Genomic DNA, 26,677 nt, shown 5'->3' on the forward strand with positions numbered 1-26,677 from the left:
AGAAAAATACTTTGAAAATTTGATAAAATTTATTTTTAAAAACTTTAGAGAGTAAAAGAGCATTCTAGAAATAACTATGAAAAGAAAGATTACTAACATGTAGAGTCTAAAGGCATGAAATATTTATGCTATCATTGATGATTCAGCTTGGGTTTTATTTTCTGAGATAACTCTATATTTAACCATCCCACTTTACACAATTCTTCAAAGGATTTTTATACCTTTCAGTAGATTATGTTTTCTAAATTCCTTTGATGTTGAATTTGAAACACAGCTATTTTATCTTTCTGTTGGCTTAAACATTTGATATCCCTAGATAGAACATGTAAAAAAGTAATTGCTTTTGTATGTACCCCACTAGTTTTCAGTCTTTTTCATCTTTCAACAAAACTCAGTGAACTTTTTCCCCTGATCAATTTTTGTTTTCCCTCCAGTAATTTCTATGAGAAATATTTCTTCATGCCAGGTCTCTGTCATTTTCCACTCTCTGGTTTTGATTAATGCCAGGTAACTCTTTCCCTGGCATAATTATAAAGCAAGCTTGGGAAAATAACCTAGGCTAGGAAGTCTTAAAGATCCATGAGGCACACACATACAGTCAAACTGAATGAACGTGTGTGCTCACATGTGGGTATACATTCAATATGAAATAAATGTTTTCTCCATACCTCACACCTTATAAAGTGTATCATCATCAGATCCCAGATCATTTTCCAAATTTTGGCCAAGTATTAAGCTACTTTTAAATAATGACCAAAGCTCTCTTTTTATAAGTCCTACCACAGAAGATAATATATTAGTGTGTATGTGTATGTGTATTAATGTGTATGTGTAGTGATATTGTGCTTTGATACTTTAGTGCTCTAAATCAGTGGTTCTCAACTAGGAGGGATTTTATCTTTCAGGTAACATTTGTCCATGTTCTAAAAACATTTTTTTGGTTATCACAACTGAGGGTGGAAAATGCTACTGGTATAAAGTGGGTAGAGTTCATGGATGCCACTAAACATCCTACAGTATGCAGACAGTTCCCAACAACAAAGAGTTACTTCAAAATGTCAATAGCACCAAGTCTGAGAGATCATGTTTTAAATAATGAAAGAAGATGTTGCTTTGGGTATCAAATTTTAAAAGATAAGTTGCTCACCTTTGGAGGTGCATTTCTTATTACTGGTTAGTGAGTGAAATTAATACTGCCCTAGAATGGCTATTTAATAAATGACCACTTGATGAACACTCTATAGTGAATAAGAAATTTTGCATTGACTTGTTCCATTACTCTGTTCTGGGGCCCACATCTGTTGGGTGATATTGAAGACAGTAGAGCAATCCAAGCAGCAGAAGGAAGTAGGTTTCCTTATCCCCCTGTCTGCTGCTCTGTCTAGGCAGTGATGCTGATGAGTAGAATAGGCAAGACAATGCTGATAACCAAATATGTTATTTATCATATTGATTTGATCAAAGCCAATGGGAGACAAAACATGTCAACAGCATCCAGAAGTTCTTGCAAGTGTACAGGCTGAAAGTACCCCTTTGCACCTGACCCCAACTCCGCCTTTAAATTGCCTTATTTTTGTCATCAGAATCATGTGACATTCAGTCATTTTCTCCTCCTTATTTTGACTGTTTCTCTATCAGCTCTCAGTGACCCAGAACCCTATATTTTCTGACTTCATTCTATTTCTATTAAGAAAGCAGCCCCAATCAATACTACGCACTCAATATTCCTATTCACCGACAGCACCATTTATAAACCAGCTCCTTATTTAGCTTATTCTCCTTGTCGCCTCTTCTCACTGCCTTTCCTCTCATTCTGGGTCTTGGAAAAGTGGAATTGCTGTGCATCGAGTGCACACTTGCAAGCAGCATGATGGTGGAACGTGGAAAAAAACTCCCTGCAGCACACAGGTGCACCATCATGGGGATCTTACTTTCAACTACATTCATCTCTACACCCTTGAATCCATTCCTACTTCTACTTCATAAAGCCCCTAAATGTATTTTGGAGATGATTCCCAAAGACAAAATCCTTGTTGAATAGATGTGCCAATTCACTTTTACTTCCCACCATCATAGCTTGAGACCATGAACTTGGTCACTCTGCACCAAGAAGCTAAGATGTGAAATGGCCTTCTGTTACCACCTTAGTGGTTTGCCTTCAGAGTTAGTGAAGTAGAAATAAAAAAGTTAATCTCATAATCATCGTTAGCTCTAGAGAGGCTTTTGAATTTGTGTTCTGAAGTATATCCTTTTATGTCCTTTTAAAGGGGAAAAAAAATAAAGCCCATCACTGCATTTAGGCTAATGTTCTCACTAGACAGATGTTTAAAAATCATTTGCTAACCTGAATTGAATTCATAAAGTTAGACCAACTAAGGAAAACTATATAAACATTTAAGTTACTATGACTTGTTTAGTTATGATGCTACAAATGTGCGTGTCAGGGTTTTTGTTTTGTGGTTAACATTTTTTAAATTACTTTTTGAAAAACATTTAACCCCAAGGAATTATGTCCATCATGAACACACCTTTTAAATAAACCAAATATCCAGATATCACATCTGCTTACATTTTATGATTTATGTTTGTCTTATTAAAAATGAACATTTTTAAGTTGGCATTTAGCAAAAAAAAAAAAAAATCAAGAAACCCTTTGACTGTAACTCTAAAGTTATCATACAAACCCCACAGTTATATCACAAGCTCAAATAGAGCTCTGTCCTTTAAAAGATGAACAGATCTCCCTCTCCTCGAGGCAGCCCCATATCCATTCTCAGCCATAAAAAGAATCCCTTAATTAGAGATCTTCAGTCGGAAGATTGTTTTATATCTCCCATTCAAGTAAAAGCTTGGTATATAGAAACATAAACCCAAAATGAACCTTTACTTTTCAACATAATGCTACTCTTTTAGATGCAAATTTTGACACAGATTGTAAGCACATTTGTCCCTTTCTCTGTCATTTTACTAAAGATCAGTATCCATTGGGAATAGCAGCCTCAGAATATCATGAGGGTAGGTCATATATTAATTTTCCCGCAGCTTCCTGATGTGGACACTGCTTTCACACTGGCTATCTTTAAGCAGGCATTGGGCATTTCAAGCTGAGATATCTACATCCAGGCAACAGGTAGATCTATTGCTTTATGAAAACCCAGTGTCTTACAGCACAGCATCCTACTGACACTTAATATCCCTCAGTCCAATGCAAATCACTCAGAATCCTGGAGGGAAAGAACCTAAAATATCTTTGCAGTGCAGGCAGAATCATATTGCTGTTTAGACAGTTTTCCTTTTTGCCTTGGAAAAATTAGATTAATTTTTCACTTAGAAATGCAAAGTATGAAACACTGACACAAGACCAAAAGCAGCATTTCAAAGAGGAAAGTGATGAGCTCACTGATCAGAGCATAGATGAGGAAGAAGTACCTGAATATCAGGGGGGTTAGCGGTTGCCCGGTTTTATGGTCTGTTGAGAAAAACTCCTTTGAGTGCATAAGACTCCTAATTTATTGCAATTAATACTTTAAAATTATTGTACAAGTGACAATGATATTATTTAAGTAATGGCATCTTTACTGGGCCTACTGTTTCAATTAGTGGGTTCATTAATATTGGTATTCATTTCTTCAGCTCAGCAAACTACTACGGTTAGAAGAGTGTATAAATTCAAAATTTAATTATAGTGTTGAAACAGTAATTAAAATGTATTGGCATGGCATTGTCAATTGCAGCTATATTCATAAGCTTCACAGGACCCTGCACTGTGCGCCCTGCAGCTGTGGAGTAATGAGTTGGGTACCATCACTGTGGGGTAAACTATGAGGCTATTATCTCCGTACCCCTAGGACTTGATGAGGAGACACTGTACACTTTGCAGAAGGTGTTCAGGGGGGTTTAGGGAATGGTTTTTCATTAAGAGAAACTGTCTGCCCAGTTCCTTGTGCACGATTCACAGTGTGCCCTGCCTTTCGCTGTAGATAATGTATTCACCTTAATCCCGGTTCTCCCCATTGTGTCAGCAACCTGCTATTGTTTACTGCTGAAACCTTATGGCTGGAGAGCATTCCGTATGTTCCCATCAGTTTTATGGGGTTTTAACATTACTCTAACGCTCCTGCTTCCACTAAAAAAACCCAATGGCAAATGGCAAAGCTTCCAGTGCTAGGAACTACAACATTTTAAATCATTTCCAGATCACTTTGCAGAGCCTCTGCTAATGTCTATTTGGGGAAATAAGTGCCCCTTGGCAAGATAGCCCTACAAAATAACCACAGAGCGGGCAACTCCTTGGGCTACAGAAGTCAGAGAGATGTTTAGAAAACAGAGAAAGAACCAAAAGAATATCCAGTTCCCCGGATTTTTCTTTTCACCCATCCCAGAGATATCTGGATTCCCTCTTGTTTACTAATAAGGAAACTGAGGCCAGAAAGGTTAAGTGACTTGTTCAAGATCAACTTCCTAACTCACTAGGGCTGCTGATCAAGTGACTGCAGTCCATCATTCTATACATAAATTAAAAACAAATCAAAAGGGAATTTTGAATGTAAAACTCCCCAGTGAAATATGCTATGGAGTTAACACTGATGAACTCCCTACCCCTATCCCTGGGGCAGGATACTTCTAAGTTTAAACTGCAAGTCTTCAGGGGTGCCTGGCTGGCTCAGTCGCTAGAGCATGTAACTCTTGATCTCAGAGTCTTGCGTTCAAACCCCATGTTGGGCGTGGAGCCTACTTAAAATATATATATATACTTCATCTCTTCATTTATTTATTTTTTTTTAAGATTTTATTTATTATTTGACAGAGAGAGAGATAGCGAGAGCAGGAACACAAGCAGGGGGAGTGGGAGAGGGAGAAGCAGGCTTCCCGCTGACCAGGGAGCCCGATGCGGGGCTCGATCCCAGGACCCTGAGATCATGACTTGAGCCGAAGGCAGACGCTTAATGACTGAGTCACACAGGAGCCCCCATCTCTTCATTTAAAGATTATGGTTTTTCTTTCCATATATGTAGTATACTAAAAAAAATTGAATATAACCCAAATCTAGACCTTCTTTCTGTTCACTAATTTTTTTGCCCTTGCAGTTCCTTTGATGCGTTATGCTATCACTAAGCCACATCTTTCTTTTAGGCATCTGTCCATAGATGTCCCTTGAAGGCAAGTCACCCCTCTTCTTTGTGTCCCCAAGCATCTAGCAACACAGTATCTTGACACTGTATTTGGTATGTAACCCGTGTATGTAGCAGTCACTGCTTCTTGGTGGGGTAAATACTTTGGATGAGCGAACCTTTCTTTACAGTCCAACTAGCAGTTCAGTAAAATGAAAATGAATAAAAACTCAGAAGAATTCAGCAGACATAGGTCAGAGAAGTACAATTCCCAGCCAACCAAAGCACGTTGCCTAGAAATAAGAAGTTTGGTAAAGATAATGTCTCGCGTCTCGTTTGAAACCTTGCCCACCAGAGCTGTGAGCTGATGCATATGGCCTTTACTGTGTTGGTTTGATGCTCTCACCATTAACTGCTGGGTTTTCTGCATTGTTGAGCAGGTTTTGCTGGTGCCGTGTGTATTTATCTGATGTTCACAGACTGTTTCTATTAACTACTACAGGTTTACACCCTACGAATGGTATAACCCCCACCCGTGCAACCCTGACTCAGACGTGGTGGAAAACAATTTTACTTTACTAAATAGTTTCTGGTTTGGAGTTGGAGCTCTCATGCAGCAAGGTACACCGGTTGCCTGTCTTTGTCACATGTGTCCCACAGTCTGCTGACGGGCTTTGCTGCTGGGAAACTCCACCATAAAGCTAGAGGGTAGGCTGAAAAACGATCTCAGGAATTAAAAAATAGAACCTGACTTCAGAGTCAGTTCTAAAGATGGCAAAGATAAAAATAGGACCTGAATGGAACTTCTTGTCTGTATTCCTAAAATAAGACTTCTATCCAGCAATACAAATTTTCCTAGAAGGAAGTAGTGGTTAAAATACCTTAAAAATTGTTTACAAATTTGCATAGATGGAAGGATCAGACTTTTCCTTTCCAGCCATAACTCCACAAGTCAGGGGTTCTAAAGGAGTGGAATTTGAATCCTTTGAAAATTAAGTTGGCTTACATTTTTCCAATAGCTGACAGTACCTAAAACAGTCACCTAATTACCACTCCGACAAACCCTACTGGGATTCATCCTCACTTGTAACTTTTTACAATCTCCCTCAATTGGTAAGCATAGCAACAACAAACCGTAAGGGTGCGGAAATAAAATTCAAACCATAGAAATGTAATATATTTTATATATTTTATATGATATGGGGAATTTTGATTTTGTTGGGGAGGTAGGAGGGAGTCATTTTAACCTTTGGAAGAAATCCAGCTCTTTTGTGGATTTTCCTCAGCTTTGATTCTAGGCATATGGTCTAGAAAAGACATCCCAAGATTAAATGCATTAATTTAAGAAAATCATAAGTCACAGATGCTGTCGTGTTTAGAATAATCTACTCATTTGACAATACACTGCAAAATAAATTGGCAAAGGAAAATTCAACAAGGATATATATATATATATATATATTAAATATATCTGTTACTTGGGGGTGAACCTCAGGCTTCTCATGAGGGAGTTTTTATCATATTACTTGAAATGTTTGTATTCTGTGTTTATAAACGAGAGGGAGAGAGGGAAGTACCAAATATTTGAGAAAAGTGGGTAAATTCTCATCAGGCAGTTCAGCAGTTTACGCGGGCACTGCTAAATAGGTATAAACATAGCACCGAATTTACTAGAAATCACTTGCATAAGGTTAGAAGGTAGCAAAGAACTGTAAGTCCTGCAGGAAAACCCATTAGAAGCCATATAGTGCTTTACCAGTGCATTTAATTTTTAGGGCATTTGTCTCATGAGCAACAACTATCAAAGAACAAGGAGACAACCCCCCCCCCCCCCCCGCCAAAACACACACAGCTTCCCTATAGCTTGTTTGTCTGTACCATTAGAATTGAAAAATATAGGCGTGGGTTTTACAGAGTAGACAGCAAGTCCATTCAGGTACACATGACCATGACTGCCTTGTGTCATGTGAGTGCACCCAGCTTCTCAAATTCTCTTTCATATTCTGTTTGGAGTTTACCATCATCCACAGCAAACCGTGGGATGCAGTGTCTGCTAGTTACCACTACCTTGGGTACATGACAGTCAGCCCCAACCAGACTCTGCTTGGTTTTCAAGAAGGGTAAAAATACTTGTCCGCTGACCCAAATATTGTCATATACAAATTGATGGTACTGATGACTGTTGAGTGGATCTGTCCTTAGCGTGTGGAATTGGACCATGTAGCTGACTCTGTATCAACCGTCGTGCTCTCTCTTGTTAGCAGAAGCTTGTCACTGTACTCCATTGGAAACCGCTGTGTTAATGTGATGATCAGACTTTCTCTTTTCTACAGAGCGTGAGCAAAGTCTGGATCAGGATTGGCTGTCATGTCTGCCATAAAAGGCTCTAAAGAGACTTCAGCAAGTATTGTCTCTCATCCCAAATATTTTCTAACGATGCTTCACTTGACTTTTATTGCCTACATAACTTCATCCTCTCCAGTTCCGAACTTAGACAAATCATCTCTATTTGCGGAAAGCCGTTTCTAAGTATTTCAATTAACGCTGAAAGTCATGAAAGTCACAGAACCGTGTGAAAATAAAAAAACATAGTGAAATGTCAAGAAATCTAACTCGTACCATAGACCAAGGGTTTAAAATGTAATCTGAGTAGATTTCTACTAATTTTTTTTTAGTTTCCAAGACTACATCATTCAAAAGTATATTTATTTTAAAGTATGATAGGTGTGAATTTATATTATTTCTGATTACCGGTCAGTGGTCCAGTTTTGCTGTCACATAATACATAGTTATACAAATAACAAATTACTACCTTCTCTTTTCATGAATGCGACCAAATAACATAAGGATAAATTTACAGCAGAAAAATCCATACCTATAAGCTAAGAAAATATATCTGTTAACTGTATTACTTATTTCCCATGGCTATTTTATGAAATAAATGGTATTTTAATGATAACTGACTAAAGATCTAAATAATATCACACTGCCAAAAGGCTGCTAGATCAATTAAGTACAAAGATATGAAACAACCTTGGGCATTAAGCACACGGAGACACCCACAGGCACACAAATCCCATTAAACCACAAGATTAAAACAACAGCAACAAACTATCCCACTAAATTCTTGGAGGCAATTTAATGGAAACTATTATAAATCTGTGTAATATTACACACCCAAATTCAAACAAACAAACAAAAGAAGAAAATACAAATTGCAATGAAACTGTTTCCCTCATTAAAAGAGAATAAAGCTCCCAGATACCTAAGAGCATTAGGAAAATGTATCTGTTAATTCAAAGCCCAGAAACCCTGCCAACCTTGATCTGCTTATCATGAGCCTTGAGGGGGCTTTGATTTCATGAGCAATATGTGTGTCTATTTATAGATTAAATTTGAGTATAAACTCATTTATCTGTAGATTGGTAACCTCCAATTCCCCACTCTGTCTTGAGCCATTAACTACAGAACTTCAAAACACCCAATCAGAATAGTGAAAGAATCCTTGAAAACAGGTATTTCACCTGCTGTACTTCACCTTTTAGATTTTTACATTTTCCACTTTTTAACTGATCATATAAACTCACCATGCCTCTAAGTTCATGGAGGAAATGCTAAGTACAGAACCCATGGTGAATTTCAGGCAGGCAGAGTAGCCAAAATCCACCCATGAATCAGTACGATTAGAGTGAGCCCTGCATCCCCGCTTCTGCTCCTTTTTAATTCCACTACTGGGTTCATAGACATCTATAGTTCAGGTTGACCAACAGTTTTGAGCTGGAGAGTTTTCACAAATGCTTACCCTTTGTGTCAGTAAACTTGGTCCATATACCTTTTCTTTTAGAGAGAACGGATCTCTTGGTTAACATGTTATGTGCCTCCCTGTTATCTTTTACAAATAATAAACATCGGATGACATCTAAAAATGTATGTTTACCAGGAAGGGCCCCTTTCCACCTGAGAAATGGCCAGTCTTTGAAGTATAATTAAAAACAAGCACTTTGGGGTACCTGGGTTGCTCAGTTGGTTAAGCATCTGCCTTTAGCTCAGTTCATGATCCCGGAGTCCCAGGATCAAGCCCCACATGGAGCTCCCTGCTCAGCGGGAGTCCTCAGCGGGAGTCCTCAGCGGGAGTCCTCAGCGGGAGTCTACTTCTCCCTCTGCCCCTCACCCCGCTCTCATGCTCTTATTCTCTCTCTCAAATAAATAAGATCTTTAAAAAAAATTTTTTTTAAATAAAAAAATAAAGGCAAGCACTTTAAAGGACAAAAGCATGCTTTTCAGTGAATATATTCTTCTCAGTCACACAAGAATATACATTAGAAAAAAATAATTTTGACTTTAAAAGTAACATAAAACAATGGAAATTGATTCATCAACTGTCAAGTGTAGCTCTATCCTATTTCATTTGATTGTAAAATCCTAAAGTTTTATTAAAGTACATGTGACAAATGGCATAATATGTTAATCTTTTAAAAGTTTCTCACATTCTTTAATCTTAAACATAAATAAGTTAGTGTTTCAAAGCTTTCATAGTTGTACAAAGACTGATAACATTTTATTTCACACAATAAAATGCATATCAGACAGTTAAATAAAAGCCCCCAAAGTCTTGGGGTTGACTTTTTAACAAAAACAAGCAAACAAATCCAAATCTAAGCAATTAAACTAACTCTATAAATTTTAGACATGGAATAACTCAGGGTTAAAAACATTTAATACCATCAAATGTTGATAAATTACATTTTAAGCAATACCTGCAATTAGTGATAAAAGATCATTTAGATTTTCCTCTATTTTCTAAAAAACACTTTTATCTCACCTACACACAAGAAAGTAAGCCCTTAATGGCTTTATAATTTTTATGTCGTAAAAATGCATTATCTCCCTAGACTAGTGTCAAATCATGAGTCTTCCCTCTTCTCTTAACTCTGTTTAACACTCTTACTCTGGTGATACCATCACAGGATCAGAGCTGATGCCCAAAGCTCTATCGACCAGGATAGTTGGAGGGATATGGTGGTTTTTCACCTTAATCATCATTTCATCCTACACTGCCAATCTGGCCGCCTTCCTGACAGTAGAGAGAATGGAATCCCCCATAGATTCAGCAGATGATCTGGCAAAGCAAACCAAGATAGAATACGGGGCAGTCAGAGATGGATCAACAATGACCTTCTTCAAGGTAAGAAACGGACAATGTATTCTCAAAGGTTATCTCATATTGAGGGGAGAGGAATGTGGAATAAAAGAGTCTCTCCAAAAAAAAAAAAAAAAAAAGATGTGGGCAGTTTTTTTTTTTTAAATAAAACTTATAATTACACACTCCCATAACAAGGAACCCGTGTGCCCTCAGCAGTCAGCATAAAGCAATTTCTTTGCCTCCTCTATCCCTAATTTAGTACACTCAGATCTACAGATCAGTATCTTCTTCCTTTATAATAGAAAAAAAAAAAATGCTGTTTTCTGAACATAGCCTAACCAGCCATTAACGAATAACTCATTCATGGAGCCCATAAAATAAAAATTCCTTAATCGGAAATTCCAATAATCAGAATACAGAATACTTGAATATCATTTTTTTGTTCTTTGTGTTCTGTATTTAATGAGATAGAGCAGGTAACAAATAAATGTGTTGATACTGGAATTTATTTGGAGATTTAGAACCAAAAAAATTCCCCGGGGGGGGACACCAGTCAAATATTATATCTGCACCAATGAGGACAGTGCCCCCAGGACGGCCTGAAGTTTCCAATAGCCAGGAGTGCCTTCCAAGCCACCGAAGGAGAATTAAGTTAGAGTCAATATAGTTTTATTGTCAAGTGCATTTCATTGTTCGAGTCTTTTTCATTACTTACTTAGAGTAGTGCAACTGATTTCTGCCTTGCTTATGGAATAAGCCTTAGTACTTTTATTATGAAATCCCAGATACAATAGCTCCCCTGGGGTAGGAACGGATTTCAATAGATCCAGGGAGTTGTAGAGATAGCAAAAACACCTTAGAGATCACGAAGTTCAGCCCTTCACTTTACTAATGAAGAAAACAAAATCTTTAGAAACGAAATTATCTTTCAAAGTCACAAACTTGATGCTAGACAGGGACTAGTTAGAACCTTCTTTTAACTGCTCATGTGAAGAAAAAAAAAAGAAAAAGGAAAACAGTCATGCAACCAAAATAAACTCTAAAAACGCACTTGTGTCAAGGCTGCATACCTAGCTTACCAAAAATGAAGTTGTCACCCCAAGATTGAGTTGACAAAAACGGGTGAAGAATATTAATTTAGAACCAAAAAAACTATGGGTGGGAAAAAAGGGATGCTTCTTTGTATAACAGTATTGGTTCATCAAAATAGGTACTACCTTTGCAGTAAATTTTATCAATTAACAATAACATTAATAAACACAAATTATTTTGTTTTAAGTTTAAAATTACTCTGTTTTGGGGCGCCTGGGTGGCTCAGTCATTAAGCGTCTGCCTTCGGCTCAGGTCATGATCCCAGGGTCCTGGGATCGAGCCCCGCGTCGGGCTCCCTGCTCAGCGGGAAGCCTGCTTCTCTCTCTCCCACTCCCCCTGCTTGTGTTCCCTCTCTTGCCGTGTCTCTCGCTGTCAAATAAATAAATAAATAATCTTTAAAAAATAAATTAAAAAATTAAAAAATTAAAAAAAATAAAATTACTCTGTTTTAAAATCCAGAGGGTTATCAAAAATAGAGTAACATGAAAAGTTAGGATTTGCTTTTCCCCTTTGTTAGAAAAAGATGATTTTTAAACATTCTTTTCATTTTAAGAAATATACGTGCTGCCGAAGCGAGCACATCATTTTAAGAAATATATCATTGATTTAGTGAATGTATAAAGTGTGGTGATTGTACCCTAGACAAGTGTTGTTTTAAGGACAAATGACATTAAATATATGGTTATCCAAGTTTATGAAAGCCTGGATTTTTGTGAAATCAATAGTGTGAAGAGACAGAAGTTACCTCAAGCTAGTGATTCATCATGATACTTGTCAGAAACCAGAAAAGTTACCTACAAGGCATAGAGGGCCGAGGGACACTGCCAAAGTAGAATTGGGTATGTCTGAAAAAATATCTGAAATGACTTACCTCTTTTACCAGTATCAAAAAGTTTTAAAGTATTGGGAAGTAGGTAAGTAGAGGCAGAGAAGAATCTACTACAAATATAGAAGAGGGGGAGGCTGCCCTTTGCAAAAGTGACGGACCTGACTTTGCCACTGTACAAACAGTCTGCGTATTCACAAAGCATCCCTTAGCCTCCTTTTGATCTGTTTCTGCTCACATGCTTCTTGTGTATCAAGGGTACCGCTCCCCATTTTTCCAGCAGGATCCATTGCAGTATGTTGGATAGCGCATTTCCCTACAACAGTCATGTGCTACTCTCACAACTTCTGCTCCCTGGGCCTTTTCAAAGAGGGCTCCTGCTTGCTCCTTGGCCCTGAAAATGAGGCACGAATTAAAGTGGTCCCTCAGGTCACCAGGCAAATGATGAGTCAAGAAGTATCTCAGGGAGAAAGAACGTGACAAAAGTACCAACAACAGCAATGACAATAGCAGCTTGCCCAGGACCCTAGCTCATAGCCACACACTCTGTAAATGCTCTACGTATATCATCTCATTTGATCCTAATTAAGACCGGTTGAGGCAAGTACTAATATTACCCCCTCATACGGAAGAAAATGAGGCACAGCTTAGTTAAGTAACCTGCCCCAAATTTACAAAGCTGTCAATGGAAGAGCCAGGGTTCAGCCAAACTTCAGAGAGTGCTACAAGGTAAGCTTCTTGAGGGTAGAGAAATGCTCTGTTTTGTTTGCCATTACATCCCCAGGGGCTAAAACAATGCCTGGCACACAGTACGCACTCAGAAAACATGTTTTCAAAAAGATGAATTCTATAGAAAGATGGAATTCATCAGAGGAGGGAGGGACAATCAGAAGGAGGGAAACAGGTGTCTTTGTCCATTCAGGCTACGATCATGAGATACCACAGACCCGGTAGCTTATAAAAAAAAAAGAGAAATGTGTTTCTCACACTTCGGGGGGCTGGAAGCCTGAGATCAGAGTCTCAGCATGGTCGAGTGAGGGCCCTATTTCAGGTCACAGACTTTTCGTTGTATCCTCACATGGTGGAAGGGGCAAGAGATCTCTCTGGAGCCTTAAAGCACTAATCCCATTTGTAATGGCTCCATCCTTATGACTTAAACATCTCCCAAAGGCCTCACTTCCTAATATTGGCATCTTTGGGGGTTAAAGATTATCATATGAATGTGAGGGGGACACATTCAGACCACGGCAGGAGGGATAATAGAGACCCACACAGGAAGAGACACTGTTGCCATTTTTCTCAATTTACAAGTTAGCTTGCAGCCAGGCAACCCTGTTTATCATGAAGGAATTTATTTGCAAAAAGAGAACAAGGACTAAATCCGATTTAGTTTTCCCCTTGAGGGAGGCAAGCTGTCAGAAAGCTTCAGAGGGATACACACTCAGGGTTTTTAAGCTGGATTATTCCACAAGGGAAAGAAACATTCCAGGCTTTCAGCTCTCAGGGTAGTTCTACCTTGAGTCACTGAGTGACAGTAGTTAATGGTCAAAAAACTTAGTCGTGAGCCAGGTCTTCATTAACATTTCACCTCTGCTGTGCCATCAGGCCTCCCTCCCTTTCTCTCTTAATCAAAGACAATATCCTCTCTTGGGCTGTTGAATGAATAAGGAAAACCCCCTTCACCCAGTCTAACCTAACACGTTCTGACCCATTATTGGGTCATCAGCCATTTGCTCAGACGGGTCTCATCTCCACTCAATCACAAGGAAACTTCTAATAAGAAGCATTTCCTTATCTCACACAGTGTAACTTAAAGTTACACTTTTGTTCCCAGGGGGGAGGGGGAAAAATATATATATATCCCTTTGGCAGCATTCAAATGGTAGAAATCTGTCTCTTTGCTTTCAAGTTGATTCTAAATTCTTTTTACAGCTATGAAATAGGAAGTAGCAAAAAGAAAGGACTATAGAAATTACCAAAATCTGTGAAGGCGCAAAATACACTAATCCCTTTATGTGGCCTCTGGGCCACAAGCATTTAGAGAAGTTTCTCTTTGAAGAGTGTAGCCAGAAGTTGCTCACTAAAATTTTAATCAAAATCCATTGGGTTTTTTTCCCTAGACTTTCCTATTTTTGCAGACAGCACAACCCCAGATTTCAGATTTGGTTTATTTTGTTTTCAACATGAAAAAAAGAGCAAAATTTAATTTTTTAAAGTAGCTTGGGTGAAATTGCACTATCTACCATGTGAATTCAGGTAAGGCTGAGGAAATAAACTGACATTTATTAAGCAAGTGCTGGTCAAAGTACTATGTGTCTGAGACAGGAGAGCCTGAAGCAGTTTTCCTCCACTGAGTCATTTGTACATAGCACAACTACATGGGTCATCAGGGGCTGTATTTGCACAAGAGAACTAGGATTAAATCATAAATTCAATTCCATATGCATTCACTAGGCTTTAGATGGACAGCTAGAATTTGATATTGTCTATAAAGAAAGGAACAACTCTAAGTGTTGTGGCCAAGTTCACTCAGTTAATGATGCTTTTTAAACATCAAATTTTCTCAAGGTCATAAGCACTTTGAGTCTTAAAGTCTTAAGCACTGTGGATGACATAATACCCATTTGGTCAAAGGGTGTCAGTTACCACTAGGCCAATTACCAAGACAAGGTTAAAGAGAGGCAGAATATTTTATCCTGTCCAGGGACTGTTGAAAATGTTTGAGGAAATTCTCCAAATATCAGGGGATCTTTTATTTCTCCTTGTCAGGCTGTCAATTAATAAATGGACTTTTTTTTTTAAGTCAGTGTTTTAATATTTCAGAACTTCAAGAGACTTCACTTAGAGAATTTTTCGACAAACTCCCTTTTATTTTCCACTAGGGATAGTACTAATTAATACTATGATATTCACTATATTGGTTTCTCAGCTCTCTGCTGCAGAATTGCTTAGTTCTTTCTACTGTTTCAAAAGCCTGAACAGTAAAGGTTTTCCCTGCCCTCCCAAACCCCTGAGACCACCACCAGCATCTTAGGAAGTACAAATATCAGTTAGTTCATGGCCAAGCTGTGGACACAACTTGGGTGTAGCTTCCCCAAGGTTGACATGACCCATTTCCTCTTTTATACTCAAGTAAGTTGACAGCAAGGGCAACCAGCTACAGCTTCCCCTTTCATAATGGAGCACTAGTTTTCTATATAATATAAATATATGTATTTTTTTCTGTATAATAAAACACTAGTTTTCTCCATCTCTCATAGGAGGTAGGGAAAGTGTGAAAGTTCTCTTTTTTCTCCTGATGTAATTCTATTAATTACCTTTCAGAATAAATGGAATAGTCCAAACTCTGGTCTCATGATGACAATTTAGCAAGTCACATTTTTTTTCCAATTGAAGAAAGCACTGTCATAAAAAGTCTAAGAACATTTTGAGGCCTGAAAAGAAGGATTTCCCAATGCCCCTTGCAAACCAACCTCCAAACAGGATAATGGTGCTAGTCCATTGTTCAGAGATTGAGGATACCGGCCAGTCTTCTCAGGAGATATACCCAACCCCAGTTGCTGGGATACAACTTAAAACTTACGGTGAAGTGGGGGTGGGAGGATGGGTTAGCCTGGTGATGGGTATTGAGGAGGGCACGTTCTGCATGGAGCACTGGGTGTTATGCACAAACAATGAATCATGGAACACTATATCTAAAACTAATGATGTAATGTATGGGGATTAACATAACAATAAAAAAATTAAAAAAAAAAAAAAAAAAAAACTTACGGTGAAGTGCTTCAGATTGCAGGAGCCAGACAGCATATCTTCAAATTCTGACTTCACTGCTTATTAGCTACCTAGACCTTGGCAAGTTCTTTAAGCTCCACACCTTGATTTCCTTTTCTGTTTATTGAATATAATAGCTAACTCGTAAGACTATTTTAAAGAATAAATGACTAAATAGGTCTTGTGTTTACAGTACTACTTGGCAAATTGTAAACAATCGGGAAGTCAGATATTAGAATTTTCACCACCAACGTCACCATTAGTATCCACTTACCCCTAGTTATTAGTCCTACTTCTTCAGTCTCTGTGAATTAAAAAACAAACAAACAAACAAACAAAAACCAACAACTCTATGTTGGTCTTTGCTCAACTTTCTTACTCTCAGTGATCTCTGGAAGGTGTGTCTTCTGCTAATGGACACAGAAGTCCAGAGGGAGTGCCCGTGCCCAAGATCTCAAAGACCATCAGAGGCTAGGCCAGACCAAAACCTTTGTTTTTGAAAGCTTTCCTAGGTACATACATGGTGTTTGCCGAGGAACCATTTCCAGATGGTAGATAGCCAACCAGATGGTAAGGCTGTCCTTAGACTTCAGCTGAGAAGCAGAGCAAGGTAGTTCAGAAGGATTTATTTCAGTTTATATGTTTTCCAGGCTCTCCAGTCATAGCTCTCATCATAGCACTTGAGATTGGCATTGTAAGAGATAGGAGGGGACAGGTATAAAATTGTGTGCAAAGCTTAAAGACCTGAAGAGCAATAAAGAGACAAGATGCACGCAGACCTGTTAAACACAAGGCCGCACGTGATTTAGGAGCATGTCTTGTGCAGACAGGAAGTGGTGTGAACATCAGAAGTCCTCGTGAGCCAGAAGGGTAGAAAATACTCATGTAAGAAATGTTTCTCAGTAGAAGCTTGCCTTGTAACAAATCACTATCCTCTCAGACCCAAGCCAGAGGATTACACAGATTATATCATGATTCAGTCTAAAATGACTTGGATAAAGTAGGTTTAAAAAAATCGTAACAGACTTGTCATTTCTGGCTTTCATGGTCTAGGGACTTTGGACTGGCTGCGGGAATAAGGGACTTTCTAACCTTCATAATCTCCTTCCAGGGAGTGGTTAGGAGCTGTCATCAACCCCAAAAACATTTCAAGGAAGTCACTAAGCACCACACCAGTGGAACTGAAGCAATGAGCCATTATGGGGAGACAGGTTCCAGACAGAAATAGTCATATAAAGAAGCACAAAATGAAAGACATTTCTCAAACTTCTCTGCATAAGAAGATATTAGCTTGTGCTTGAAAGATTCAGCTAATTTTACCATCAGTACCCAAAATGCTAAGTCCCCGTATGTTAAAAATGTATTTGTTTGGGAAGAAATCCATGAAGTCAATTAAAGTTAACCTTTTTCAAATCCTGGTATATTGCCTGTAATGGACCAATCTTTAACTCTAGACAGGAGAAAAACATGAAAAATGTTTTAGCAAAGGTGTTTAAATCCCACTGAGGGAATTTTTTAAAGGGAGCACGTGAATTTTTAAAACCTTGGAGATTCTGCAAATGTCATAAGTTTCTATCAATTCAAGATAAGAGCATGATCAACTGCAATGCTCATATTACATACATTTGAAAGACAGAGGCCCTCACTATAAGTATAAATGCTTTCTTCTGAGATCTCCTTTCGAAGGGATTTTTGCAAATTAAATCATATTTTTAAAATTCCATGAGAAAATATTATTTAATGAAATAATATACTTAATTGTGAGTTAAAGAAAATGGTTATTTTAAAGACAAACTATTTACCTCTGATGCATCTGCTTCAAAACTTGCATTTCTACATAGATGATTTCCAGGTCTTTAGCTGATTTTTAAGATTTATCTTAAATCAGGATTTCTCTAAAGAAAAAGTAACTTGAAGATTTTAAAATGTAACTGTTTTTGGCATTTTATTTGTTCAACATGCATATATTCACCATATTCATAATAGCATTTTTGATAAGATTACAAAGATTAAATATGAATAATTTATCCCCAGTGTGTATGTATGCATGTGGGGTTATGGATATATGTATAAATAATCATATATAAACATGGATCTATATGTAAGTCTTCAGACATATTGGTCTTAAGCAGAATTGCACAATTACTCATTCTACTAAGTATTAAGATTATATATCTCCAGTGTAGAAGCCCTATAACCTGGTTGAAGAAATAATGTGATAAATAATGCTTATCTCAGTAAAAATGATATATTAGAAGGATATGTCTATAAAGTGGAGGTTCTATCGGTCTTAAGACCATCTTACACTATAGAATTTACACCTGTTTTACATGTTATAGCAGAAACCCTGCAACTGCAAACAACAGAATTATATGAAACATAAAAAACTGTTAAAGGAAAAAATAGAAACAATATCCACACTTCCTTCTAAGTTCCAAGTGTCACACTTCTGAAAATACAATCTAATTTTTTGTCTATAAAATGTAAGCTGCCTAAATTATGTATATAGCTCCGTACATTAGATGCCGACTGCAAGAGGTGCAACAGTTCTGATTATCGTAGAAAAATAGCACTGCTACTTACTACAATTATTTCTTTAGAAAATTTAGCTGTTAAAACATTAACCAAACCGTGAGTTTGTTGTTCGGTGTATTGAAACAAATAGCTAATTCCCTGTTGGTTAAGAACACAGAGCCTGGAGCCAGATTGCTGGAATCAAATCCTGGCTTCATCATTTCCTCATGTGGTGTCCCGATTCCTCACATATAAAAGAGGCATAAAAATGGCATCTTTCTCATATGATCACTGTAAAGATTAAATGAATTAATACACACAAAGCGCTTAGAACAGTGCTTGGCAAACAGTAGACACTGCATGTTCTGGTGATTATTACTATTTTCAATAAGTACTTTTTAACTGAGCACAGACACATTGTAAATCATTTCCCAGTGAGTATTTAACTTGCATGCACCATAGGGGGAAAAGGAGAAATAAATGATGGTCATCAAATGGAGATATAGTAACACTCCCTTATAACAGATTTTAGATGAAAATATGCTTAATCTTTGCCAATAATGTTTCGTCAGCAACAGAATAGCCACATAATCAGGTTTAACTGGCAAAATGAAATTATCTAAACCTGATGCTCTTGCAATATTTGAAAAAAAAAAAAAGATAGACGATTTCAGATTTAATAAATGAAGCCTTTTCAGTTTTAGGTACTTTTGCTAAGAAGCTCAGAGTACTTTACAAATATTCTAATTAACCTTTGACATAGTCATTGAAACAAGAGGTATTCACTGTTTCTATTTTTTAAATATATATTATTTAAAATGATTTAGCAGGCTGAGACTACAGACGATTTAGAAGCGCAAAAATATCTGCCATTCAAACAGTTCCATTTAAGAATTATTAAGATTTGTGTCTTAAAAATGGAAAATCTATTAAAAAGGAATCAATCTAACTACTACCAAAGTAGTACTTTTTGACCTAACAAAAAATAAACATTACATAACAGGGCATCACACAGGACAGAACTCAGGAGTAAAGAAGAAAGAGACCCTCATTCTGTGCTGGCTCTTTCACTAACAAAATGTGACCTTCTGTATGTCTCCAAAGTCAGGACCTGCATAAGAAAAATGAAGGAGTTGGTCCAAAAAGTAGAACGTAGGGGTTGAAGAATCCTTAAGGGAAACTCTTCCAACCATGAAGTTCTTCCTGTAGGTTTCAAAGGTGGAAAACTGTGTCCTAAGGTGCTTGAGCCACCTACAGGTATTTCTAACAGTTAAAAAGGTTATTCTGTAGCCACATTTTGGGAGTCTTTCTGTATATCTAAGCTCCTCAGCTTCTCAAATAGTCTATAATTCCAAATGTGGAAAACAATGGAGCCCCACAAGAGCAAAATTTCTAAATGATGAAAGAACTTTAACTGGAAGCAGAAGGGTTCTATTCTCTGTTCCATTTTGTTTGCCATCATTAAGCCCCAACAAGAATAGCAGGAGGGGGTCAAAGAAATTTAGAATGTTTCCTGTACCTTCCACTTGACCAAGTCCTCTACCAAGTGGTAGTTTTCTTACTAAGAAACAGTTCTGCCCTCAATGCTTCAAAGGAGTCCATGCCAGCTAGACTTCCCTTCCAGCACCACAGGGAGTTCAGATCAAGAACAACCTTCTACTCTGAGAAGAAAGAAGTAGATATGGTTGAATTAAATCCATGACCTCCAGCTACTCAAACTGTGGTATGAAGAACATGCTAATTCAGCAAACGTTGTTTTATCAAGCTGTGATGAGACAAGAAAAGAAATTGAGAGTAGTAATTGAGAATTTTTGTAGTTCATGGATATCGTGGTAGCACCAAGTACATGATCAGTGGATACTTCTCCTTGAGTGTAGATTACTTTGAAGGCTGTTGCGTGCTCTTGATGAGCCACATGTTATACAAGCTGTATGCTAGTCACATGTAGTAAGACCACAGATAGGTCTGCCATGTATTGAGAAATTAGACAACCCCCCACAGAAGATAATTTGAGAACATACCTAATGGGGCTCAATGACAGGCTTGTAGGTTTTGCGTTGAATCTGTTCATCTCCCTCCCTGTCCTTCAAGTCCTTGTCCATTTACCATGAAGGAACCCATCATTTACTTTGTTTTGTCCTCAACTTCCTTAAAATAAAAATCCAGTTTTTTTTAACTATTTACAACATTCATTTCTAATAATAAAAGTTAAATATGATTAAAAATGGATATTTCATGGGATTTTTTTTTAATGTGGAGGCTGACTCTGAGTTTGTGTTAACATGATACAAAATAGCAAACTTCTTCAGGGAATAATACAAGGCGATGAATTTAGGCTATTGTCAAAGGTAGAGCAAATAAGATTAAAATCATTCTCAGGGGCACCTGGGTGGTTCAGTCGTTAAACGTCTGCCTTCAGCTCGGGTCATGCTCCCAGGGTCCTGGGATTGAGCCCCACATCAGGCTCCCTGCTCAGCAGGAAGCCTACTTCTCTTTCTCCCACTCCCCCTGCTTGTGTTCCCTCTTTCTCTCTGTCTCTCTCTGTCAGATAAATAAATAAAATCTTTAAAAAATCAAAAAATAAAATCATTCTCAGGGGAAATTTGGCAATAAGGACGTCCACTTCCCTAAGATCATCATGGTCCAGTGGAAAGAGCATTGAATTGGATATTGGGAGTCCTGGGGTCCAGTATTAGCTTTGATGCTGACTAGTTCTGTGACTTTCCTGAAGTCTCCAAGCCTTCTATACCAAAATTTCCTCCTCTGTGAAAACAGCAGTTTGAATGAGTCAATTTCTAAAGTCTCTGACAACTTTAAAATTTCATACTTCTAAGAAAATTATTTTCCTTTAACGTAGTTTCCTGAAGGAGGAAAGAATTTTCCCAGCTGTGCATTTACTACCAAAAGACAGACTGACCTCCCCGTATTCCTTCGAGTAGCTCTTTATTACAAATTTAGCATTATCCACCTCATAGAGGTTGAAATCACACAACAAATGAGGCATTGACCCTGATACCAAAAACCATGCCTTTGTCATGGAGACATGAGCTCCAATTTGCAGATATCTCTGGGGTTGAGGAATAATTCACAGGGGCCTAATCATGATAGAATGGCTTCCATAAAATACCAGTATCTATAAGGTACTGTTTATTGAATTGTTGTCTGTCTCACAAGACCTTTCTCAGGGGGATCTTCAAATGCCTAACAATCCAAAATAAAGCCATCTGTCCTCCCTTAACTCATAAAGCCTACAGCATTAACCCAGGTCCTAAATAGAGTTAGGAATTAACTGAGCCCCCAGGAACACTTGAGCATGAATAACCACGCCAGAGTTGATTCCACAGGTATTCCATTTATTGCTTATGGCCCCAAATCATGTTTGAAGCTTCTCTGCACTCCTGAGATGATACGCCCTATGCCTGCCAGAGAAGCTGTCTCATGTGTGGGGCCTGGAATTAGCTCAGAATTATCAGTCATTTCCATAATGTTTTTCATTTTCAAGATAAATGGAGGGGAGTGTTGATGCAAATGAAGACAAATTCAGAAAAAAATTGGAAAAATATGGAAATTACAGAGTAAAATGTAAATGTCTAGTCATAGATCATTATTCAAAAGAATAGAAAGTCCATATCCAAGCAATATGAAAACTAAGGCAGTATATTTTAACAAAGAAAGTAAGATAATGAGATAATGGAATGTATAGATGCATGTATCATATGCATCATATTTATGGTTTATTATTGAATCTATCAAAAAGCTGAAGAATAAGGGGAAAGACATCATAGAACACTTTGAAATGAAATATTCAGTCCTCATTTTCTAAAAAAGAGTTGCAATTAAAATTGAATATGTACATAAAAAAGCATATACAGTACGAAGAATTTTCTGATCTGAATTTTAACTTGTAAAGAATATTTGTATTCTAAGTTTTCCAGAAAAGATAAGAGTGAATGGCAGTTCTTTCATAAACAAAGCAGCAATAGCATGTGATTTATCTCAGGGCTGTCCCCAACAAAGGCACGCTGTATCAGGAATAGAGACGTACATACCAGAAAATAGTAAAACAGTACCTGCTGAAGTTAGGGCATGAAGGGAAATGGAGTCAATGGGTAGAGTCCTGGAGTGAGCTAGTCGTGCCTTGATCCAGTATGCCTTGAGGATTTGTTCTTAGTGGCCTCAATTCATTAGGCAAATGCTGTCATCGATACCAGTGTTCTTTCTTCCCTAACAACAAAAGGACTTTGAGCCAATGTCTTATATTGCTAATCTGTAAGATCTCCTTTTCCTCCATAGCTGCCTCAGTGCTTCTAATGTTTCCCTGTAATAAATTGGGCTCTTCTCAACTACAAACTGAAGTTCAAGGATCAACCATACTGGTTTCCTATGTGAAAAGAAAGAATCTCTATACTATTTGGACCACCGGGATTTTGAATAGCTTTAGGACGCATTTTCTCAGCACTCTTCTGCTGGTGGGTGTTCTTTCTCTCCCTGCAGAAATCAAAGATATCCACCTATGAGAAGATGTGGGCTTTTATGAGCAGCAGACAGCAGACTGCCCTGGTTAAAAACAGTGATGACGGGATCCAACGAGTACTCACCACTGACTATGCCCTGCTGATGGAGTCCACCAGCATTGAGTATGTGACACAGAGAAACTGCAACCTCACTCAGATTGGGGGCCTCATTGACTCCAAAGGTTATGGAGTGGGAACACCTATCGGTAAGAGAGGCAAGGCATGAGCCAAGACTGAGATGGGCAATGTCAATTATGAAGGATAGAAGGGAGTAAACTCAGAGATATCTACTCCACACTCTGAGAAGTTCTACAATACCTTTAGTGGACTAATCAATAAGGGAAATGCCCATGTAGGTCAGAAGCATGTTTTGAATTGACAATTCCCAGATATTTAACTTAATGAACTTTCAACCCACTGTCTCTTTCAAGCTCTACCATTAGATATCTAGTTGAGTATATCAGTTTTATTATTCTACTCTCAAAAAATATCTTTAAAAGAGTATCTTCCTGATTAATCCTCTTGACATTATTGTCTTCAGTACCTATACATGCCTATCTAGTTTTTCTATCTTAAATTATATTGGAATATAACAAAATTAATTATGCATATAGAATTCTATGTCAACAGAAGTAAAACCAAAGCTATACCTATAAAAGAAGAAAGGTAAAGATTAAATTATAATTCTTTGGCAATATGTTAGATACAATCAAGGATAACTATCTAAAACCTCCAAATATTCCTATTTCTGTATTTTGTGCTACTGTTTTCCCTAGGGATATTATTGCCTTGTAGGCATACAGACCCATATAGCAAGGTTTTCTTGCATGTCTAACATATAGAACTATATTCTATATTTAAGGGACAATTATGGATTCTCTCTCTATAGAAAACTGTACCATATATGGTTTGGGTATGGTGGTAATCTGCTTTTCTCAAGTGAATGATTAGTAATTTTGTGATAAGCATTCCAAGGGAGAGAAATCCGGGGCCACCTTAGACCACTGGGTAGTCTAATAAGCAGAAATCTTGGTTACAGTCAAGTCATATTATTAAGGATCCAAGATAGATAAGTTTTTCTGGTTTATATTATTATTTTTGTTGTATGAAAGGGATTGTCCAGTCCAACCCTCAACATTAGACAAGGATCACAAACTCAAATGCTTGTAGAGGCTAAGCAGATATCATAACTGAATAAACTTGTTTGCTTGAGGAAGCAATAGGGAATGGTAGCAACTATGGAAACTTAGAGACCACGTGGTCATCCAAAGGGCACAGCTGCCTTTCAGACTAGTCAATTGCATATGTGGGAATTTGAACACAAGTTTGTTAGATGTTTCATTTTTCATTAAAATAATCAGATTTTAGGTGGACTGTCCTAAATGTTTGGACACTTAACCACAAAGTCATTTAAAAAAAAAGACTATATATATCCCATATTCAACTTTTGATCAATATTAATTTAATTAACCAGATAAAGATCAACTTTCTTTACCCGTTACTATGAATATGCAACCAATTTGACTCCCTGCTGTCTAGCTGGTGTTAGAAACATATGCTATGGAGAAATTAACTTTATTATTATTGTTACTATTGTTATCAAGACTGTATTCTAAATAAACCTGAAGAATGATTGAGCTAGGGAACCTATAACTACTTTCTTGTCCCTTTATTTTCAATAACTTTTCCTGATGAAAATACCAATATTGCTAGTAAAGAGTATATTTTTTTTCCCAAATGGTAAACTCTCCTTTGATTAAGTGAACACGTTCTGCAGGAGGCTCAGTGGGATTGTTAGACACTAATTAAAAGAATGCTATGACTCTTTTTGTAAAACAATCTACTATCTCCCTAACCAAGCTTTGTCACCTCATTTTCCGTAATAGGGGTGGGAAGAGTTAGAAAGATGCTATTTTTTTATATCACACAACTGCTGATTTTAGTTAAATGGGCCGTAAGTCAGACAAAAGTACCGGAAGTGGGTACATTTCCTTGAATCTTCAAAATCAAGACCTTAAGATTGATTGTGTTATATTCTACATCTTCTCAGAGGAGCAACTGTAGTTTCATAATAGAACTATGTTTAGATTAAATTATAGAGTTGAAAACTGCACTTCCCTCATTTTATCTTCCACCTCATCAGCCCACCTTGACCACCTTCAACACTACTCCTTGCTCACCAAATTTCCTATCTGGTAATAATGAGAGAAAATAACATTGTGTATCATTCCTTCTGAGAATATTTGTACTTTACTATGAGACTTTTAATGGACATTTCTTCTAATGAATGAATATAACACTGAAGTTAAAGTTTGGGGGTAGGGAGAAGGGAAAGGAAGCCAGGGGCTTCTTTTAGCGACAGTCCTGAATTAATGCAACAATTTGAAAATGACTTGCCCTCGTGTAAATGTGTCTCAGTATCACTGCATTGTATATTATATGACATAGAGATTTGAGTGTTCTGATGCAGTCTACTTTTTTCCATCCTCATCCATACTCTGACACACGAGTTCCAAAGTTGAAGAGCTCTTCCCCCTCCCTAGATAAAAAGAAATACACTCCAGGAATTTTTCATACTGGTTATAAACCTGTCAGGCTTTTAAACCAAAAACAATGAAGGAATAATTGGAACAGATGGCAGACCTCAGAGAGAATACATCCATTGGGAATACAGCTGTTGGATAAATTTGTGAGATGTTTCTTCTATGATGAATTGACTCTTTAAGAAAGCTCAGTTGCTATTCAGGAAGATCTGTGTGTGTACATATATATTTTTTCAAGTGACTTGTAATAATAAATCACTTCTGATGTCACTCAGTCCACTTAAGCAATAACAACAACACTGAAGCTAAAATATATTCAGATACAAAAAAATTCTCCACACAATTCTGGTCTTGCCCTCATTGACTCCCTGAAAGCACTAAACTCTTTCACATGGTCAAAGACTGGCAAAGTGGGCTCAGTCACAACACAAAATTGAAGACTTTGCTTCTTTGAGACTCTCAGGACAGAAGCTCTGGAAATGTGCCTCCTGAGGGATTTAAAATAAAACTTCAAGAGAATGAGAGCAGTTACAGCTTAAACAGGTTACCAGGAGGCTGGAAATTACCTTCCTTAGAGAACAACTTTAAAGGGAGATCCAATCCCCGTCTGTCTGAAATGTTGTAGGTATTGCGCAGCCTGAAGGCAGAAGGAGAGCGTCAGTCAACATTTATTGAGTGCCCACTGTGTATACTGCTATGATTACAGCGGCAACCGCTACCGTTAAGAATCATTCTTAACGCTCTTCAGAGCATTTTCTTGTACATTAAAGCGAAGCTCTCCTGGTTCACTTAATTGCTCAACATGCTATGGGTATGTTAATGGTGCTAATTTTGACACTAACCATTATTCTGGGGGTGTTTAAGCAAGCAGCCAATATCTTTTAATTTGGCTTACAAGAGCCATTTTCTCACCAAAAATCCATTTTTCTAATTGACAAGCCACAATCTAACTCCAAAACATTTTGTGCTTCTTTTAAACTTGATTTTGAGTACTGACAATGACTTTAGGAAGTTTTGGGAGGAAAGAAGGAAAAATGACAAATGCCACACTGTTAACCTTCTGCTTTTCCAACATAAAACATGCCACGGAACATAAGGTTTGTGTATGTGGAGGCTGAAGGCAGGAAGAGGGGCAGGCTGTGGGGTAGAGGAAGCAGCTTTCA

General features: G+C 37.6%; 1 protein-coding gene across 5 annotated transcripts in view; it reads left to right on the forward strand.

The window, feature by feature from the left end:
* GRIK1 (glutamate ionotropic receptor kainate type subunit 1) overlaps window positions 1–26,677 on the forward strand; it is a 376,698-nt gene that overhangs the window by 331,139 nt on the left and 18,882 nt on the right. For all 5 annotated transcript variants that reach the window (XM_036111233.2, XM_078054366.1, XM_036111232.2 and 2 more), the window contains 3 exons: window positions 5,614–5,732; window positions 10,079–10,296; window positions 22,952–23,177. In XM_036111233.2, coding sequence (XP_035967126.1) covers window positions 5,614–5,732; window positions 10,079–10,296; window positions 22,952–23,177 — 563 coding nt within the window. The remainder of the gene's footprint in view (window positions 1–5,613; window positions 5,733–10,078; window positions 10,297–22,951; window positions 23,178–26,677) is intronic.

The sequence above is a fragment of the Halichoerus grypus genome, chromosome 1 (assembly GCF_964656455.1).
Source record: "Halichoerus grypus chromosome 1, mHalGry1.hap1.1, whole genome shotgun sequence".
NCBI classification, from domain to species: Eukaryota; Metazoa; Chordata; class Mammalia; order Carnivora; family Phocidae; genus Halichoerus; species Halichoerus grypus.